Raw genomic sequence first — 20834 nt, forward strand, 5'->3', positions numbered from 1 at the left:
TCCTTTGTTTTTGATCTCCCACTCTAGATCTCTGTCGCCCTTTTTCTCGTTGAGCTTCGTTGGCCTGCCGCCTACTTTCTCTTTTTCTCAGTCTTTCTCTTGCTCTATATTCCAAATTTGTGGACATGACAATTAATCTAAGCTTAATACTTAAGACAACACGGATACAGAAACAATTTCCGATTTCCGTTTTCGTCTTTATTGACTCTTTAGTTGTCTCTGGTTTATAAGACGCCCGTGGCTGTGCGATTTCCCGCCAAAATAACTACGAGTTGCATTTAGGTTGCCATACCTGTTTATTGAATTATTTTACATTGGTATGCCTGTGGTGCGGACGGACGGTCAGGCAGGCGTACGGTCACGTGATTACCAAATTTTCTCAGAGGGGCAGACATGCAGTACTTCATTTTCCTACCCATGGTGCTCTGTGGCCAGCGCTTCGCATGCGAGAGCTTCGCAATAATGCTTGGGCCACCTGTACTGACTTTAAGCTTTTGTAGTCAGTTCAAACCTTTATATTTGAAATAAAGAAGAAATCATCTTTTGTTTTATTGTGAGGATTTTATATAATAAAAAGAACATTACATGGTCGCTTGGAGATGCGCAATTTGTCTTCTCGTTTTGAAAATATTATTTAACACTCCAAGAGAAATTTCGTATCTTTGCGCGGCCATGTTATATATCCTTTATATATAATTTTATTTTTGGAAAATCCAACCAACCTTAAACATTAATTCTCATACTGGCAACTGAATAGGCTTTGATGTTTTATTCACAATCGAGAAAGCATCACTGATATTTCAAAGATTAATTTATTTATTTGCCGATATTTATCCAGAATCTGCCCTTTTAGCAGATAAAAAAATACATCAAAACTTCTTAAATTGTCTCCTTTTGACCTTATCTTGTTTGTGGTATGTTCTTAGTATTTCTGGTCATTTCAGCGTGATTCTAACGAGTTTTAGTTGTACCATTAGAAAGAAAAACGAAATGGCCAGAAATGCTAAGAACATACCACAACGTAGGAGACTCAGTAAGAAAGTATTTCTAAAATAACAATCAATAAATTTTCAGTACAAACCCTTATAATATTTCTGTTATGCAACACTATTCTCACTTGGAGCTCAGGGTACCTGTGATTGTACTCACTTAAATTTAGCTATGATTTAAATTCAATCAACACTTAATTTTGGTGCCTTTTACTTTAGCACTTTTTAGAAAAATTGCTAAATTAAAGTGTCACCAAAATTTCATGTAATAAGGTATTTGTAAAAATATAACAAAATAAAAGTAAACGGATACTATAAAAATGGCTATAAAAGTAAATAATATATTTAGCAATTAATGAATAAGGCTTAGTAGGATATGAAGAACTATGCAGATTGAGGAGGGTGTTATCCACCGAGGCCAAAGCCCGAGGTGGCTGCATAATTCTTTTTAGTGGTCTATTATCAATGCTGCATTCTGATTGGTTGAGCTACTACTAGGCTATATGTTATAGCCAACTAGTAGCAAAAAGCGCCGGCTTTTTGGCGGCAAAAAGGGATTAAAGTCTAGCTTTAACTAGCTAAAGTTGTTTTGTTTCGATATTTTTGACCAACTAGTTGGATTTTACTAAAAGTATTATTCCTCTCGCCCTCATGGCCTCTGAGTCAATAGCCCATTCGGCCTTCGGCCTCATGGGCTATTGAATCGGAGCCCATTCGCGCTCAAGGACTTCTCGAGTAACGGTGCATTACCTGCAACTGTGCTGCACTTTTGACGTCATCGGTTGATTAATCACAAAATTCTTCCAAATTTGGTCAACAGGTAAATTATGCATGTGTTTTTAGCCAATCAGAAATGGAGAAATATTTTGAATGAATAATAATATGAATTGATGGTCATTTGATATTTTGCCAGGGAACCACTGCTACTGCTTTGCAGCACATGAGCACAAAAAATATTTTCAAATTCTGCCGATTCGTTGGCCTATTACCACCCCCCCACCCCCAGAAAAAAGTGGAAGGGTAGTCTGTCCCCTTCTTCTCTGTGTCCAACCTTTTTCTAATCTACTCTCCATTAATCTCTTAGCTTTAACACAGTCTAATACCACACCATAATGAAACCATACCATAATGCTCTTTGTTTGTCGCCCCAAAATTATGCATAAGCATTGTTTTCAGTTTCTCTTGGGAGTTGAAAATTTATGGCCCCAAGAGAAACTGAAAACAATGCTTATGCAAAATTTTGGGGTGACAAACAAAGAGCATTATGGTATGTTATGGTATTTTCTGGAGTGGTCAGTAGGCTCAATCTTATGTGTAATGTTTTGAAAGCCATTTATCATGATTTTAGGATACTGGAGATAGGGGCCATATGAATGAACAACACAATAGCGAGGGGGGCTGGCCATATAGACATTCACTTGTACCTAGAGGGGATTATTTAAAATACAATAAAAATGAACAGTATTGTTTTCGTGTACCCCTGATTCAAAACGTCATTTGCAAGACATGTCTGCCAATGTTTCTGCTGATAAAAAGAGGAAAGGTGCGTAACTTGTACAAACGTCTCCAATCTAAACTTAAGTCACTAGCCTGTGTAGGGGAGGGGGGTGTACACAGGCTAGTGACTTAAGTTTAGATGGACGTGGACGTGGCGCGGTTTGAAGACCATACATTTGCCTTTTTTAAGGGAAAGTGTTAGATGTACAGTTTGCTCGTCACTGGCTCGTCTCCAAATGTAACATATTTGAAAGATTGTCGGGATATTTTGGGGGTATGAATTGATATCGCGAACAATATCAAATTTAATAAACAAGTTAGTACATCAGTTAAACTGATGTAGATTTGGTGTAATATAATACTTGATATTCAAGAAAGAGAAAAGCGACCACACAAGAAATATCAACTCGGAATGAGGGATTGTGGACGTTCTAAGATTGCATGATCACGTGATTACCATACGATAGGTTTACTCTCTAATTGGTCACCATGAGTAGAGTAATATGAGAACTCTGAGGTCAGACCAGGGGAGGGAGATCAGTAGAAAATTTCCGGTCATTGATTTCCGGTCTTCCTCAACTCTTCCACCTAATTTTTTTTTCTACAGGCTTTGTCGGCAAAAGAACACAATTTCTGTGAGAAAATTTCTTTTTTGTGCTCAACAAAACTAGTAAGAGTAACGGATGAATACACTTAAACTCACCCCCACCCTTACCCTTACCCTTGGTGTTACCCTTACCCTCGTTTTAGCAACGCCGGTGGGGCAATGCCTGGAAGACTTGTTGAACACAAAAAATTCGGTTTGATTTTTTATTTTGGCTTCCTTTCAGAATGCAACCTATAAATTACAAATGTGACAAATGTGTTAATTGGCTAATCTACTGTGATCAAAAGCCATTATTGCTCTTGATTCATTCAAGATGATTGCTATTTTGGGGGATCCATGTAAGGCAATCAACTCGATATAAGATTTGTTTCACTCTTGGACTGTTTGCAAAGTATTTTTCAATAACATCATTTAGCCTTTCCCTCAAAAGTCACATGAATGTGCCCAAATGTGTTTGATTTAAATTATAAATTTATTAATGGGAGCTTCGCTTTTAGTCCTGGCTAAATCTAGTTACTAAAATCCAACTAGTGGTCTATTATCAATGCTGCATTCTGATTGGTTGAGCTACTACTATGCTTTATGTTATAGCCCACTAGTAGCGAAAAGCGCCAGCTTTGAATACCAAAATAATGGCGGCTGAATCGCGTTTTACTAACTAAAGTTGTTTTGTCTGGATATTTTTGACCAACTAGTTGGATTTTACCAAAAAAGTAATTCCTCTCGCCTTCATGGCCTCTGAGTCAATAGCCCATTCGGCCTTCAGCCTCATGAGCTATTGACTCAGAGCCCATTCGGGCTCGAGGAAAAATTGTTAAATATGTGTGTTGAATATTGTGACAAAAGAACATAGATATGATTGTTCCTAGTATAGCAATAAGTGTTCACTGATTGGCATTATGATTATCCGAACTATTGGTTCCTTAACATCAGCTTATGCTACAACCTCGTCCCCAGGGCGCTTTTCCCTGGCTTTCCAGAGCCAGGGAAAAGCGCCCTGGGGACGAGGTTGCTTATGCTACCATAAACTAATGACTTTCCACATGATGAGACCAAAGCCCTTTTTTATTGTAGTTACTTTGGTTTACTTTGGTGGTGGTGGTGGCGGTGGGAGGGGTATACCTTAGTTCTTCATCTTAGCTATATGCCAACTTTATGCTGCCGAAATCCTTGTCTGCGATTGTCTATGCTCTTACTGTGCATGCAATTGAAAATTCTTTCTGGTAAAGTGGCGGTCATTTATAGTTTTCATTATTATTTTCGTGGGAAATTGTGGGGAGAGGGGTTATCAACTAGAACTTGAGTGTAGGTGCGCGTCCCTCATGAGAACCTTGCAGAAAAGGATTGGGTGTCTGATTCCAAACAGTGCAGACTATGAACCATTGACTGAGTCAGTTTTGTGTCTCATATGAATAAGGAATAAGAAGATGCTAGAAACACTATTAAGATCATACCCAAGATGCCTTTTAAAAGTGAACAACCTGAAGACAATGGTCATGCTACAGAACTTTGTAGTAAGGCCAGTTACCTTATGCATGCATGTTCACAGCACTGAGGGATGTATTAGCGGGAAAACACAGGCATTCATTGAGAAATTTATACATATAGGTTGTTGACACTTTTAACTGTCCTATTTTAAAACAATATAGGACCTCTCTATTACTTTTCCTATTACAACCTCCCCTCCCTCCCCCTCTCCCTAATTTGAATTATTCAAGGCATTTTTTATAGTGAGGACTTCAAAACATGCAGACCTTGTTGGATTCTTGATCAGCTTAATATAATAAGGCACTAGAAGTAGCTGTTTGGCCCTTTACCATTATTTGTAAATAAGACTCAGCCATCCATAAAAGAGAGCCTGCTCGAGAGATAAAAGGGTAAATATTATATCCCTGTATACTCCAACAGGAATCACATGCAATAAGATCATCAATTAATAACTGGGAGGAGCAAAAAAGGCTCCGGCTCTTTTCTGACAACTTTCAATGGTGAAGAGTGACCAAATCAGGCCAAATCAAACCAGAAAAATTGTTCATGTGTAAAATATTGAAATCAACATATGGCATTATATGGCTTAATTGTTTTAATAGAGAGCAGTACTTGGTAGACCTTGGTATACATAGGTCCTGTGTCCACATGAGATTAAACTTTTGAAGCCAGTGTTTCTATCGTCAAAAATCGAACTTTTAAGCTAAGCGGATTAGCCTCCTCGACGTAAATTACCTTTGCCAAGTAAAGTCTAAAACTACAGATTCGTAAATAATGGCCAGAACAGAAAAAATACTGTCCTTCTCTCAGTATCTACAACTCCTTTTTATGTCTGGCATCAACTCGTGGCTTGGTTTACGATTGATTTTCGATCTGCCCGGTCTTTTTCCTCTGCTAAGAAATCTCTTCACTCCTTAAACAATTAGAAGTTGTTGTTGTCTTTTTCTTCTCCTATTTTCCTAGCTTGAGAGCAAGCTCTGTTATCCTTGTGCGCAGTGGCGGTTTTTTACTGATAGATAGGTACCCTAGCAAGCGGGTTAAAGATAGCTCGGGCTTACAACCCAAATTTCACAGGTAGGGTTACCCTATAACACGGGTCAACTTTACCACCTTTACTGACGTGTCTCGCCACGCGTATTTTAATAATAATAATAATAATAATAATAATATATATATATATTTTTTAGTATTTTAAAAATCACAGAACACCGAACACAGAAGACAAAAATATATATTCTTTGTGACGTTCAGGATCCCAGGGGGGGGGGGGGGGGGGGTACTCCGGATTTTATTGGAAATAGTTGATATACTATTTATGGTATAAGACTCCACATAAAAAACATGTATGTATGTATGTCTGTATTAATAATCACAGGAGTTCAGGGTTCAGGAGTAATCATTGATCGTTTATTGCGACAGTGCTGTTTCGTATGGTCCGAAATTGTAGGACCACACTCATTAGGCAACTTCAACGATTGACCGTTGATGTTAAAAGCTAGCAGTAAAATTTGGGTGGTTAGGTAACAGATGGATTGTGTCTTAGTTACGTTACTCTAGAGTTCTGAAGTACATATCTGTTTCTGTGGGGGATTTTTTTGGGGGTTTTGTATGTATGTATGTTCAAAAATTTTGGGGGGTTTGAAATTTTCGATTTCGGGATTTTTTCGGGTAGGAAAATTTTGGCAAGTATTTTTTTGGGTAGCTTGAGATAATATCCGAGATAATACCCGCATATCCCGGCCGTTTAGTTCCGCGAATAAAGTAAAACCAAACTTGTTTTGCGACCGTTTTAATATTTAACGCATTACATTGCATATTTTTCATAAAACCGGTTAATAAACAACTAATCGTGTCATTAGTCTGCAAAGTGTCCCAGGGTGTAAACCAACACTTCAATGTTGTGATGACTGAAACAAACACAAACATTCCATTACTGAGGTTTCTATTTTTGTGTCTGTTATATCATTAAATACTCTCTGGGAATTTTTATTGCTAGGAAATTCGACATGGGATACTTTTGGGGTTAACTTTTGGTCCAGGGGTTTTTTTTTCAAGGGGGGGGGGGGGGTGGGGCGGGATGGAGGGTTTGTTTGAAACCCTAAGCATTTTTTTGGGTTTTGATTTTTACCCCCATTCGATCATAGTGTAACCTAAAATCTGATGTACCCACCCCCCCTTCCCTCCCTGTTTCAAGGATTTTAAAGAAAACTTGAAATTCGCTCTATTGAAAACAAGTTAACTTCACAAAAAAAAAAACGGGAAAATGTTATGATCGTAACATCAACCAAATCCAAGTGCGCCCAGCCCTCCCCTGCCCCCGGGCCACTGCGGGGCATTTGTCTACCCTTGTCAGTCCCGGGGGTGGGACATTAGCCAATTTTGCGTGGCCTGGGCCTGGGGCCCTGTAGAAACGTGTGTTTGTACGTTTTATGGGTTTTTTTTTCCAGATCTGAGAAGGGTCTTAATATCAACCTCGTTCCCAGGTTCTCTCTTCCTCAGTAGGGACGGGTAGAAGAGAACCCTGGGAACGAGGTTGTCTTAATATTAGAATGAATTACATTCGTTTTCATGAAGGGTAAATGATTACCATAAATCCTCTATTAAGCCCCCCTCCCAAATAAGCCCCCTCCCTCTAATAAGCCCCCCCCCCCTTTTCAGGGGATGAAAGTTAATAACCCGCCCTCTCTATTAAGCCCCCACCTCCCCACCCCTAGTTATTCTTTACAAATAAATGATAGACTGTAAAATCACTCACGACTGTAAAACTTCGTGTGGACTGATGCGGGATGATTTATTTACCAACTAGAAGTTCGGATTTGATTCTGATGCTCTGCTGCATGACCCAAAACTTCTACTTGTACTTGAGCTTTTGCACATTGTATTCTAGTTCTTTACGGCCGGAACTCAATGCGGAGAACTGATACCATCGTCATTCCTTAATTTAAAATATGCAGCTCTCCTCAAATAAGCCCCCCCATCTCTATTACCCCCCCACCCCCCGTCAAATGGGCTTGAAATAAATAAGCCCCCCGGGGGGCTTAATAGAGGATTTGCGGTATCAAGGTAGACAAAAGCTATTCAGCCGCAATAAAGAGCTTTACATTTCAAAAGAAGTTAAAGAGTACTAAAGAGAACGCTCTTTCATCCGAGATCATGCCGACCAGTGCGGAAACAATAAAAAACCGTAGAAAATCAATATGCCTGTTATGGGTCTGTTATGACATCGCAAGATCAAATAAGTGACAAAAATCACATTTGCTCAGTCAAACCTTTTTCCTTATAATCTAACCGTCAGAGAAAACATTCATCTGAACAAGCAGCATTTTGGCACGAGGTAGTCGTGTTTTGCCCACCGACCCCCCTTTTACACTAGGGGAGACTGGATAGTGGAAACAACCCCTGTAGTTGGCCTGTTACGCCAGCCTTGGACATAAGATACATTTTGGCGGACATTTTACGCTGTCCGCACAATCAGGTCAAGATTTCGCAACGATGAAGTTTAATCCCTGACGACAATTATTAACTTTACTGATGTTGAAACGTGAAGTTGAAAGTTGGGTGCTATAACTTAATGTTAGCCACTCAAATTGAATGTTGAGAACTCAAGTTGATTTTTGGGAGTTTAAGTTGAATCATTAATTTTGAATGTTGAAACGTGAAGTTGAAGGTTGAGTGCTATAACTTAATGTTAGTCGCTCAAGTTGAATGTTGAGGACTCAAGTTGATTTTTGGCGGGGATGTCGGCGGGGATTGATTAGAGCAGTACCAGTCCTCGAAAAGTTGTCGTAAGAGAAAGCCTGGGCACTAGTGATCAAAATGGCGGCGAGTCTAATTGTCCTTGTGCATGTGAGTGTTTGACTTTTTCTTCGTTGCTAGTGGCCATCGCTTTAGGCCTGAACGTCTTTATAAAGGTAAGAATTTGCCTCCTAGAACATCTGAGTGCCGGTTCTTATCTGCTTTGAGCACAATATGGAGCTCTTTCGCTTAGTCTAACCAGGTCTAACCCGCTTTTCTTAGGCCCCCAGGTCTATTTGTAATGTGTACTAACATTTCCCTTCAGGGCTGTAAGACTTCTTTACGGCATTGACAGGAAGCAATGTCGAAATGTGAGAGTTAATTCAATTTTAAATGGGATTGTTTAAGTTCGTGGTTATGTTGATTACTTTTTTTAAAGAGGTAGGACACAGTGCGAGCCAGCGAACCATGCAAAAGAAAAATAGAAAAATATCGAAAAAGCAGTAACACGAAAAAAAAATAAACGCTTTTTTATCATTAAATATACTTTCCTTTTTTTCCTCATGCATGGTTCAATTTGACCTGTTATCATCCACAACCCCCCCCCCCCCCCCCCCAACCACCACCTTCCCCGGCAACTGCTGGGACAAGTCCAGCCCTTTAGGCCCGGGGATAGGGGGGTGGGGCAAATAAAAAATAACTTCTCTCTTACGAAGAATACTGTCAGAATGGAGGGCCAAATTCTAGTACCATCTTGCCGAGAGCTGTCATATCTTAGGATATGCCAGGGACCAAGGTGAGGTATTGTGAGTTCTTGCTTAGATCAAGCCTGCATTGCTGAGACCACACATATCTTGGCGAGATAACTTACTGTATTTCCTCAAATAATAGCCGGGGGTGACTATTTCTTTATCGCACCAAAAGGGGGCGATTATACGAGGAAGGCGATTATTTCAAATGTTGCTCAATAGAAGGTGTGTCCTAAATATTTTGTTCTTTTTTTCAAATTAAATCACAAAACAATCAAATCAAAAAAACTGAACATTGGCATTTGCAATTGCAATGAACTGCACATATTATTTCACTGTGATCAATACAACGATTTGAGAAAGACTCTTTTTATTAAAATCAACGACCGAAATACATTATTTACAAATTACAATATCCATGATAAAGTCTGTTTTCTTTTTAACAATACTGATTCACATATCAGCAGGCTAGCTGCTAATTTCATCTTTCAAGCATTTGAAAGACGAAAGAAACATATTTAATTCTACCGTTCCATCATATCTTCATTTCCTTAAATTTAGTTGTTTCTTATTGTTATTTTAATCGGTAACACCTGTACAAAATGGTAATACTGAGTAAACTTGTTGTTGTTGTTGCATTTAAAGTGTTCCAAATTTGGTTTGATGATTAATTTTTACTGTCAATGTCCTCGGCGTCAGAGCTTGAATTTATTGTCACTGATCAGTTTTGCTGAATGAGACCCCACTTTAGCTTCATCCTCCAGGTTTACTGCTATGGGTATCCATAGCAAGTAACCTATAGGGTTGGGTGGGGGGGGGGGCGCAATTATTTAAGGAAGGTGATTATTTTAAACATTTAAAGGTGGGCGATTATTCAAGGGAGGCAATTAATTGAGGGACAGCTATTACCGGGTTGTTAGAAAGTTTTGGTGTAGACGGCTTAGTTGTCAAAGTAAGTGGCCAGCTCTGAAGGAACTGGTGAGCACCAAAGGCACAAGCCTCTAGGGGGTCTGGGGGCATGCTCCCTCAGAAAATTTTTATATTTAGACGCTCTGTTTTCTGCACTCTCCAGGCGATTTTCTCTCCAAAATTACTGAAAATCTAAACTAAAAGTGAATTATAAGGTGAATTAGTGAGTGTAGGCATTAAATGTAACGGTAAGTGACACTTAAACACTTGCCATAGTTTTCAGGAGATGTTTCTTTACCAGTCTAGTGATATTTTATTTAAAAAATGCTGTACGTAAAGAAATGCTAAGCAGAGTAGCCAACCGATACTAGCCAAGTAGGTGGCGATTTTCACCGGCAGCCGGCTACTTTTGACAACCTTACTATTATTCAAGGAAATACGCCAGTCTTTTTTGTTACGTTAATGGCTTCTGAACTAGTGGTCTGGTATACCTTATACCTGTGAAGCTACAATGTATGCGTGTGATCAAAAATTTTCATCTGCAAGGGTGTTACACAGTTGCCAGCTGTATTAAACCAGTCCTTTAGTTCACAAATTTGATTTCAGTATTGTTTAAGCTTAATCACTTAAGACCTTTTTAAGTACCACTTTTGATTACAGGGACCTGCATTTGACTTCTGTTTGTTTATAATACAATCTCGTTAGACTTTCCCCCTTCAATCTTCTGTGTTTTTCACTTCCTTTAAGTTAGTTGGGACCGCTACTCGGCCCGTGTAAGCAATAAATGCAATAATGTGCAAAAACAAGGCTGTGCTCTACTCAGGCGACTAGAAAATCTTAGACTTTTCAAACGAATCAGTAAGCTAGGCACCCTGGATTTCACAGGTTCAGAGCTTGGGGCGGATCTAAGGGGTTTGGGGAAGGAGGGGCAGTCGATCGAACCCCCTAAATTAAAATAGCTAACATCAACAACTTGTGAAATATAAAATAAATACAGTCAATCTTAAATGCAATAAATTCATAACCAAGTTAAGCCTCTGCTGCTCAGTAAAGCTAAAATCTTTTCTCCATAAGAAAAAAGAAATTCTGGTTCACTGTGAATTTGGTTCTTTTAATTGTCTCTTTTCTCATGCTTCTGCAAAGCATCATGCTAAGAGTGACATTTTGTCTAGCTACACCTTTCAGTTTTTGCCAGTCCAGTCACGGAAATCCAGTCCTTACAACAAGCGGTGCACGCAGTTAGCAGGAGGGATGAATGACAAAGCATTGATTTATTTTGTGACAAAACCTCTGCCGCCTGATATCTGTTTTTAGTATATTTTTATCATAGTAAATACAAACACTACTAGTCTTGTTTCATCCTGTCAACAGAAAAACCAAGAGTTTGACAGTGTTCTCAATATTAAGGTTAATGTATTTCAGCTTCTGCCCTGCCATTGTGGTAATTACTGTTGTAAAACAAAATCTGCATAATTAATTGTTTATGTTCTAGCCAATCCAAATGTACATTTGATTAACTCCCTTTAAGTTCTTTTGTTTAGAAATTAATCAGAATGCCTTGTCTATCACCTCTTTTCTGCATTGAATTATCTTTTTTTTAGATTGTGTTGCCTGAGGCGTCTAATTGTTTTAGTATAATTACATTGATGATTATTCAAGAAAATAGAATTATTGATCAATTTCCGACTCCGAAACATCAACAAATCTGGCTGCCAATCATAGCACTCTATTTTCAATAATCATCAATGTAATTGTACTAAAATTTATTATCTTTGCAGTTTTTTTGTTAAAATAGACAACAACAAGAGACTGATCTAGAGAAGGTGTAGCATTTGCTAATCTGAGCAGAGCAATCAGTCCAGACATCAAACTGACTATCTTTCAGTTGATAAATTTGTTTAATTACTTTTGGAGTAACAAATTATTGGAAACTTGCCTAGCCACTCGATGAATGTTTGAGCTATTTGAGTGCTGTAGACAATGCGATTGCACGTCAATGAGAGTGCACATTTCTCTGCCTTGGTCAGTTTACCTCAGGGTGTTCACAGTCATGTCAGTGATCCACACACAGAAGGAAAGTCAATGTCCCTTGTATTTGGTTACCATTCTGCTTTATTTCCTGTATACAGATGACCTTTCTTGGACACAGAATCTTATTTGCACATATCAGTTTCCTCCCCTGGGGTCAAAAGCCATATCACTAATCAGCACTTTTGTAGATTTGGATTATACAATGGGCACTTGACTTAAGGTGACTCGACCCAGTTTTTTTTAGGGGGTACCATCCTACTTTGAAGCTCTCTGGTATCCCCACCTTTACTTTTATCGTAAGTCTAACACATAGAATGGATAACATGTAGATCAATCTACAATATAACATAAAATTTTTGGCGATCGGAGTAAATGTCACGTGGTTATAATGCCCCGCCCCTTTGAGGTCTGAGTCGAAAATCTGCTGTTGCCGGCATTTTTTCGTGAAAATCTCTCGGCTACACATAGTGCGCATTAGTGCCTTGCCCTGAACAGAGTTTCACCGAAATCACAAAGACCCAATTCGAAAAATTCAGCGGTTTCCAAATTTAGGTCATAATTTATGTGAAAATGATAAGCAAACTTTACACGGATTATATCTAATAAACTATGACATTCATCTCTGTATTTTGGGCATCCTTATAACAGATGGGTCCTTGCAAGTCAGCAAAACAATTTAGGACCTTGTAAATGCGTGTGATTTCGAGCAAAGCAAACATTTAGACATTATAGTTTTCGCTATTTGTTGACGTTTGTCAGCGTTTAAGAGTCAATCTCACGAAAAAAGCATTTTCTTAAAAATTCGTAGTTTTTTTTCCTTCAAATTTTTTCAGGGCCACAATTGATTAACTAACTACACGGACTCTGAATTTCATGGTCATTGAAAAACTGTGACATTACCTTCTATAAGCCCAAACTTGAGTAAACATTGAAGATTTTTAGCGTTTTGGTTGAGTTTGTGCTTTGGGAGTTGTCTATTGTTTCTAGTCTGTCATTATACAGCATTCTTGTCCAGCATGCGTGCAATGACCGCGCTTGGCTGACTTCCGAATATGATAATTTTTGTACAGTGAGACAGGCTATCGCGTGATACATAGAGGTTTAACTCACAATTTTTAATCAATTCTCGTGCTTCTTGTGCCTTTGCAAAAAAATCAAGAAGTGCTACACACTAAATCTACTTACTATTAAAAAATATCATTTTTTCATAGGTTTAATGCAAGCCACGGGAATCCCTTCTATTTTCTTATACTAAATTATCATATGTCCGTGAACATTCGGAAGTCAGCCAAGCGTGGTCATTGCATGCGTGCTGGACAAGAATGCTGTATAATGACAGACTAGAAACAATAGACAACTCCCAAAGCACAAACTCATCCAAAACGCTAAAAATCTTCAATGTTTACTCAAGTTTGGGCTTATAGAAGGTAATGTCACAGTTTTTCAGTGACCATGAAATTCAGAGTCCGGGTAGTTAGTTAATCAATTGTGGCCCTGAAAAAATTTGAAGGAAAAAAAACTACGAATTTTTAAGAAAATGCTTTTTTCGTGAGATTGACTCTTAAACGCTGACAAACGTCAACAAATAGCGAAAACTATAATTTCTAAATGTTTGCTTTGCTCGAAATCGCGCGCATTTACAATGTCCTAAAGCGTTTTGCTGACTTTTAAGGACCCATCTGTTATAAGAATGCCCAAAATACAGAGATGAATCTCATAGTTTATTAGATATAATCCGTGTAAAGTTTGCTTATCATTTTCGCATAAATTATGACCTAAATTTGGAAACCGCTGAATTTCTTGAATTGGGTCTTTGCGATTTCGGTAAAACTCTGTTCAGCGCAAGGCACTAATGCGCACTATGTGTAGCCGAGAGATTTTCACGAAAAAATGCTGGCAACAGCAGATTTTCGACTCAGACCTTAAAGGGGCGTGGCATTATAACCACGTGACATTTATTCCGATCGCCAAAAATTTTATGTTATATTGTAGATTGATCTATATGTTATCCATTCTATGTGTTAGACTTACGATAAAAGTAAAGGTGGGGATACCAGAGAGCTTCAAAGTAGGATGGTACCCCCTAAAAAAAACTGGGTCGAGTCACCTTAAAACAACTGTTATTTCTTCATTACCAGTTAACATGGCAATGTATCTTAAGGAATGATGAATTTGGAAAAAGGGTGACCAAAATTTATAAAGGAAATGCCTCTAATAACCCCCATTCCCATTAAATATCCACTGATTAAACCCTGTCCTTGTAATCTCTCCTCTTTATAAGCTACCCTTCCAATAATCCCTCTCTTAATGAGCCCCCTCCTTATGAGTTCCTCTCTTGATAAGCCCCCTTCTAAATTCTCCCATTAGGTGAACACTAACCCCTCCTAATAACCCTGTTTCTAAAAAGCTCCCCTCCCAATAATCTCCCTTCTTTATAAGCTCTCTTCCTAATAAGCCCCTCCTAATAATCTCACTGTCTACTGAGGCTCCTCCTAATGAGCCCCCTCCTATTAGACCCCACCCGCTAAACCCCCTCAGTCTTGATAACCCCTTCCCTAATAAGCTCTTCTCCCTACATGTATAAGTCTCCCTTCTAATAAGCTCCATTCTTATGAGCCTCCCCCCCTCCCCTGCCTAATAATTACCCATTTCAGAAGCACTGAAATTAAATGAGAACCCAGAGAACAAAGATAGTAAATGCACTGTGCCATGGTAACTAAAAGGTAATAAAGAAAAAAAATAATGGAAAAACAGGCACAGGACTTAAAAGCCAACTTGCATTAGTCTCCTGGATTAAGATTTTAATCCACAAAAATGAATATTTACCCTCCTCTATTGTTTAAAGTGTCATTTTGTGTTGTCATTATTGGATCTTATTGTAAGGCTCAACCATATTTTATTACCTTAAATAACATGTTCCTACGAGTAGACTAGAAAATATTTGCTCTAAATTTGGCTTCGTCCTGTTTTACACTTGCCCATCTTTCAGGGAACTGCATGGGTCCTGGTCTCCTTACTTGCTGCCTCGTCATAGCATTAGCGATAAAGAAATTAGAGGCAGGAAAGAATGGGGAAACAAGAAAGTCGTTGCATGGCAAATAGCTTAAAGGTGTGAATTTTTCAAGGAAACAGGAATCATATTTACACCCACAGGCTAATGACAAAAAATAATATAAAGTAACTGTACGCTGAGGGCAAAATATAGTTTATATCAACATAGAAATTCCCTTCTCTTTTACCTACATCATGGCATCATTGCAGCATAAGTGTGAAAATCTTTCTAAAATATGAGCATAGTTTAGTGATTATGTCTCAATTCTCCTGAGTGTTGTTGACTGTTTGCGTATTGCTATGTCAGGGAGAAATTGTATGTTGATTGCCCATAGGCATTTAAAAGGTTAATTGTGTTCAAAAATTGCCAGTGGGGAGCACAGTTTTTGGTGAATATTCCAGCTGTTTGTGATCTAGACCTGTCAGTTTTTTAATCTTGGAAATATATTTGGTTTATTATTATTCCTTGTAAGGTAACTACCTTGCATTTCTGTTGATTACTCGTATAAACGAACAAGGTGTGAAACTTGTGGGTAGTCATTGTTCTATAGGCAAGAAATAAGTTTTAGGTTTTTGTTTAAACCAGTTCCATTTTTTCTATTTGTAGCAAAACAAAAAAAGAAGAGGAACAAAAAAAAAGCATTTATAATCAGCCAGATACGGGATGTACAGAAAGAAAGAGCAAAAAATCAACAAACCAACAGAAAGGGTTAAATCAACAAAGAAGGAAAAGTACTGTGATAAGTGCTTTGCTGATTCATCACATTGCAAGCAACATAAACTAACACACGCCGTAAGGACATCCTATCGGTGCAAATATTGTGATAAGTGCTATAAGCAGTCATTAACCCGCAAGGAGCATGAGCTTACACATGTAGGAGTGAAACCTTATCAATGCAAGCATTGTGACAAGTGCTTTACCTGGTCATCATATCGCAAGAAGCATGAACTGACGCACACAGGAGTAAGACCCTATCAATGCAAGTATTGCGACAAGCGCTTTAACCGGTCAACAAATTGCAACCGGCATGAACTGACACACAGAGGGGTTAGGCCGTACCAGTGCAAGAATTGTGATAAGCGTTTTACGCGGTTGTCAGATTGCAACCGACATGAACGGACACACACAGGGGTAAAGCCGTATCAGTGCAAGTATTGTGAAAAGTGCTTTACGCAGACATCAAATTGCAAGCAACATGAACTGACACACACAGGAGAAAAACCTTACAAGTGCAAGTATTGTGAAAAGTGCTTTAACCAGTTAGCAAGTTGCAGAGAGCATGAACTTACACATACGGGAATAAAACCTTATAAGTGCAAGTATTGTGACAAGTGCTTTCGCTCCCCCTCACATTGCAAACAGCATGAACGTATTCATACAGGAGAGAAACCTTATCAGTGCTCTTATTGTGGTAAGTGCTTTAACCAGTCGGCAAGTTGTAAGAAGCATGAACTTTTACACAGGACTGAAACCTTAGAAGTGCGAGTGTTGTGATAACTGTTGAAGATCATCATCAAGTCCCAAAAGATCTGATTAGTTAGAAAACGATCTAAGCCTTTTCTATAGGGCGGAATAGACCATGATTTGCAGCTTGCAATCTCGGGACCTGACCAATGAAAAAACTATGGGATAAAACTTAAAGAATACCAGCATTAGCTAGAAAGCCGATATTTAAATGATTGACACGGAAGACTAAGATTTTATTGCTGTCAGAATGTGGAAAAATTGTGGAAAAAGTTATGGGGAAAAATGTGGACAATTATGAATGCGTTCCAGTAGGGTTTCCCATTGCTAGATACAGTATTTTCTCTGTTATTTAACCACTGTTTAGCGTTTTAAACCTAGAAATTGGCAGACCCGCTTTTTTATGTTCTTTTCAGTCTCTGGCATTTTAAAGGTTGTATCACAGTATGAGATAGGTCACGTGACTGCAAGCTGAAAAGAACCCGTTGGTGTCAAAACTAACGTCCGCGTTCTTATCTTCTTACCAGGGTAGATTCATTTGCAGGAACTGCATTTGCCCGTTAATTGTTGTTAAGCTGAAAACCAAATTATTCCAATGGGGCAAATGCGACTGCTATACGCTTAAGCTGCAAATGAATCTATGCATGATATACGAATTGCGCGTATTCTAAACAATAGACTCGTTGGAAAGCCGCGTTTTACTTTTTTCACCATAAAAGTTAACACGGTTATTTTTATTGGAGGAGACTTAACCGTCTCCCGATCGCAAAATGATAAAACTTCTAACATTTGATAACTTTGTTCCGCCACTACGAAATCGCCAAAATTCGTAGTAGAATGGCGACGTCTATCGCCTTTTCCCCCTAAAATGACGCTGGTTCACATGCGCGCACTATTTGTATTGAGAAAATCTCGTTATCGTACCGAGTCGTTCTCGTCTTAGAATCTTAAGCTTAAGCAACGACGACAGCGAAGGTAACGAGAACAGCAAAAAGGCCATAGATGTAGATTTGCAAAACAATGTCCATGTTCTTGCTTTCTTTGCCTGCACGACTACGACGTTAACTGAACTCTCTAATTTCACGTTTGTGGAGGACGTGAATACAAGAAAACCGGTTTTCCTTTTTTCCTTTTGTGTGCTTAACTGCTAAAATCAACTCCTGAAAAAATCGCCAGTATTTGACAAATTAAACAAGTTGGAATAAGAGCGAAGAAGCTTGGAACAGGGCGAATTTTTTTTTCTGGGTGAAGTTTTCGCTGCCGTTGCCGTCGTCGTTGACTAAGGTGGTTCGATGGGGTTTTTCAGGGTCAATACCTCCCAAGTTTGAGCGTAAACTACGTGGCCATTAACAAAGATTTGGAAAAATTACCACCAAAGCTGTATTAGGTAATGGCGTCATTTCGTTGCTATGACAACTCATGTCATTGTAACCCCAATCAAAACAAATTTTCTTCTTTCTCTATTTTACTTGCAGCCCTCTTCTCCCAAAATCGTTCACGGAAGCTTTTTCCTATAATAGCCGCCTTGATGCTCGTGATGTTCAAGCGAAATCTATAGGAGCGTTATGGAGATATTTTGGGATAAAGTTTTTATGTTAGAAATACGGTAAAAACTGGACAATTTTGATGTTCGGCCGTTGTCCATAGAAAACTAATCGTTTTTGAAATGCAATTTCATAATAGTTTCAGTCTTTTAAAAAACGTGTGTGAAAGATCATGGAGATAGCTTTAGCCGATTGCTAGAAAGAAGGATTTGCTTAGTATGTATCGAGGCGCTGTTATTAGCGGTTTTGTAAACATTTTTGCCTATTTAAACAAATATTCGAATAATTTTGAAACCGCTCGGTAGATTTTTTTAATTTGAGATTCTCGTCTTTGTAACCCTGATCAAAACAATTTTTCTTTCTTTACAGCTGTGGTGGTAATTTCTCCAAACCTTTGTTAATGGCGACGCAGTTTATGCTCAAACTTGGGAGGTATTGACCCTGAAAAATTCCATCGAGCCACCTTACCCTCCTTAATCCGATAAGTAGTTGCATCTCATGTTGCACATTTCCACTTTGAAAACGCCAGCAATTAATTTATGCCCCTCAGCCTCTTGTTTGCTAATCGTTATTCAGACCTCTTGATGCACAAGACGCTTTCCTAGTAGCAAAAGTCAATTTTTTTGAAGGTCCTGTGTATTCGCTAATGAAATGGCATTTCTCGATGCACGCCATACGCTACTAAAAGTGAAAGTTCATTCTACGAAGGTCTTATTTCTTATTTTGTTACCCATGAGTCATTTTGGACGACTACGTTATATCCCAAGAGCCTCTGCTGTTTAGTATAAAAAATGAAGGACTAACCTGCGCAGCTCGCGGGATCGCTTTTAAACGGCCGAGCCTGTGCGCGTAGTGATTGGCGAAGCCGTGGTTAGAATTTCACACTGGTATATAGCCTGCTACAGGCGTTCAGATAGTGAGGACGGGACAAAGAGGAGTGAGCTGGAAGAAACAACGATGGGGGATGGAGGTGGAAGTATCCTTTTTTTTCTACGCCGTTTATTTCGCGCAACTCTCCATTATCTGAACACCTGGATCACACTAACTCGTGGAGCAAAGTCAGGAGGGAAAGTCCTGCCTACCTCATTTTCTGTTAGAATTTGTTTCCGGTTTTTTTAATGCCATCCTTTTTGTTATCATTGACGGTGAAAACGAAGAATCCAATAATGGAGAGTAAGTTATATGAGACTACAAGTGATGACAACCAACGCAATCTATACGTAATTCAATAAAGGTTACTTTGGTAACTGGAAATGACAATTGGGCATACGGAACTTACTGCGATGATTTACATGAGTGACCATACACCAAACAATAGCTTCCCAATGCGCAATTCCCAATGCTTAAAGTAACCGTCATTGAATTGAGTCAGCTATATACCAAAACCTTTTTGTCTTTGATAAAATATTTAATATATGAAAATCATATATAGGAACTGAGGGTGAAGAATTAAATAACAGAAGATCATCGCAGTTATAGACGCAACTTTTGCAATTGCTAAAACAGAGCCTGAAAAAAAATTCAAGATGGCCGGTAAGCGCTCAATCCCGTGATCTTAAGGAAAAATAGAGGAATGTGAACAGTTCATGTTGCAGGCATCGTATTCTACTCACATACATCCTCGGAGACCCAGGGGCAGTCAGTTATTAGGCCAGCATGAAAGACGCGACGAAACGTTTTAAGCACAGGCGGATGCAACTTGAACTCAGCTAAATCATCCCACAGGCAACCCAAGCCCACTATGGGAGTTTAATCATTGATATGATATAATTTTGCGTAATCTGAAAATGACCTTGAACGTAAAGGATTTGTATGGGAATCCCAGGAATAGATTCAAGAAAATGAGTACACGCAAAAATTCTGAATAGATGTGCCTAACCTTTTTTCCTGCTTTGTTCTTGCTTCCCGTGTGGTTAGGTCCCTAAGATTTTAGCATTCCTTCACCCCTTAGAGAATCCCATAAATCTTTAACTGAGATTCCAGTACAAATCCCTTATTCACGGAGAGGTTAAGCATCACGTTTACGTCAAACGGCAAACGCGAATTTGTACCACGTGACCAAGTTTCCCCTTTACTTGTTGTTTACTGCTCATTATTTCTATACATAAATTAGTAGTTTCACGCAGTTTTTAATCCAAAAGAACTGTTTTGAGCTGTTTTTGCCTTCTCATTTTCTATTTTGAGAAATTCTCAACTACTTCAACTTGAATCTGACGTTTGCCGTGGACCGGTGAAGCTTAACCACTCTATTATCCGGGCCATACTTCATACTGAGCTTGGGCTACCTGTGATCAAATTAAAAGATCGATCGACAGCGTCATATTTAATAACGTGATGCACCTTGAAACTGATTTAATTTTACGACTCACACCACTTAACTGCAATAACATTAACAGTAAATGAATGTCTCAATAAACCTTTCTTCAAGCATGCAGAAGAATCTATGACCATATTACAAACTAGTTGGAATTAGACTGCAAACAGCCGGGTTTTCTTTTTTCACAAAATCAGCTTACCATAGCTTACGAGTCTTACACACGAAGCGCGCGAGCCTCACCCCAGTCTTGCTCTCCGTTTTTAGCCTCGCTCCAGAGCTTTTGCGTGACTGCTCGCGCGTAGTTGAATACGCAGAAAAACAGACGGTTTTGCAAGTCTAAGTTGGGAGTAAAGTTTAAAACTTCTAGCCATGCTAGAAGCAACATTTACAGTCAGTCATATTCCCGGCTTTGTATCGCTCGGCCCTCCGGGATATTTCCTTTTGAGTGGAGA

The 20834-nt window shown here is 38.8% G+C and overlaps 1 protein-coding gene across 1 annotated transcript; it reads left to right on the forward strand.

Annotated features, from left to right (window-relative positions):
• The first annotated feature begins 8399 nt into the window (after positions 1-8399).
• Positions 8400-17077, forward strand: LOC140946403 (uncharacterized). Its single transcript, XM_073395519.1, has 2 exons — positions 8400-8492; positions 15664-17077. Exon 2 carries the CDS (start codon positions 15721-15723, stop codon positions 16549-16551), a length of 831 nt encoding a protein of 276 aa, XP_073251620.1. The 5' UTR covers positions 8400-8492; positions 15664-15720; the 3' UTR covers positions 16552-17077.
• The last annotated feature ends 3757 nt before the right edge of the window (positions 17078-20834 follow it).

This window comes from Porites lutea, chromosome 8 (genome assembly GCF_958299795.1).
Source record: "Porites lutea chromosome 8, jaPorLute2.1, whole genome shotgun sequence".
NCBI lineage: Eukaryota > Metazoa > Cnidaria > Anthozoa > Scleractinia > Poritidae > Porites > Porites lutea.